Below are 763 nucleotides of genomic sequence, written 5' to 3' on the forward strand. Positions count from 1 at the left end.
GCAGTGGCCAGCAGCCACTGCCCGATCCAGCCAGGCTGGGAGGAGCAGAGCAGGTGAGCGAGATGGATGGCAGCCCTGATGCACTGTGAAATGCAGAGTGGATGCAGCTGCCTGGGTTCCTGCTCCATATTTAACAGATCTTTCCCCAAATCCCCATCGCAGGAGAATTTTCTGTCTCCAGGCTTTTGCTCTTTGCTTGTCTTAGTGTTTCCCTGAGGTCCTCCTCTGTGGCCAGGCAGTAGGAATCTGGGGCACTTCTAGGGGATGTTGTGCTCAGAGCTAGAGCCCATCTGTGCTCCCCAGTCCGGCTCCCTGCTCTGAGAAAGCCTGGTCAGAGCCCAGCAGAGCAGCGGAGAAGCTGGGACTGACACAGGGACAGCCTGGTGCTGCCAAAGGGCTGGGCCTGAAGGCTACAGGCTGGGGGTCCCTGCACTCACCCCCTCCAGCTCCACTTGAGCCGAGGGAGGGGAAAAAAGCACTTTTTGTGCCCTTCTATAGTGGAGACAGGTTGGATTGAACATTCCTCATCACCTAAATGTGGGTGAGCCCCTTCCCAGCTCTGGGTCCATCCCAAAGCCTTAAGTGCCAGCCTGCGACCCAGCTCTTCCTGGGATGGGTGCCTCTGCTCATGGGCATCCTTGATGGGGAGGGGGCACGGGATGGTTTTTTAGGGCAGTCAGCACCTTGGGGCCTGGGGAGGGCAACACCTGACTGTCCCTCTGTTGTCCTCAGAGGACTTCCACGCGGTGGAGACGGGGGCCAG

At 58.8% G+C, this 763-nt stretch overlaps 1 protein-coding gene across 1 annotated transcript in view; it reads left to right on the forward strand.

The window, feature by feature from the left end:
- Positions 1-763, forward strand: part of PRDM12 (PR domain containing 12) — a gene marked incomplete at its 5' end in the record, with an annotated part of 6,826 nt that overhangs the window by 5,705 nt on the left and 358 nt on the right. The window contains one exon of the mRNA XM_010160898.1: positions 733-763. This exon is cut by the window's right edge and continues 358 nt beyond it. Within this exon, the coding sequence (XP_010159200.1) occupies positions 733-763 (31 nt within the window). The remainder of the gene's footprint in view (positions 1-732) is intronic.

Source organism: Eurypyga helias, unplaced genomic scaffold (genome assembly GCF_000690775.1).
Source record: "Eurypyga helias isolate BGI_N326 unplaced genomic scaffold, ASM69077v1 scaffold38691, whole genome shotgun sequence".
Lineage (NCBI taxonomy): Eukaryota > Metazoa > Chordata > Aves > Eurypygiformes > Eurypygidae > Eurypyga > Eurypyga helias.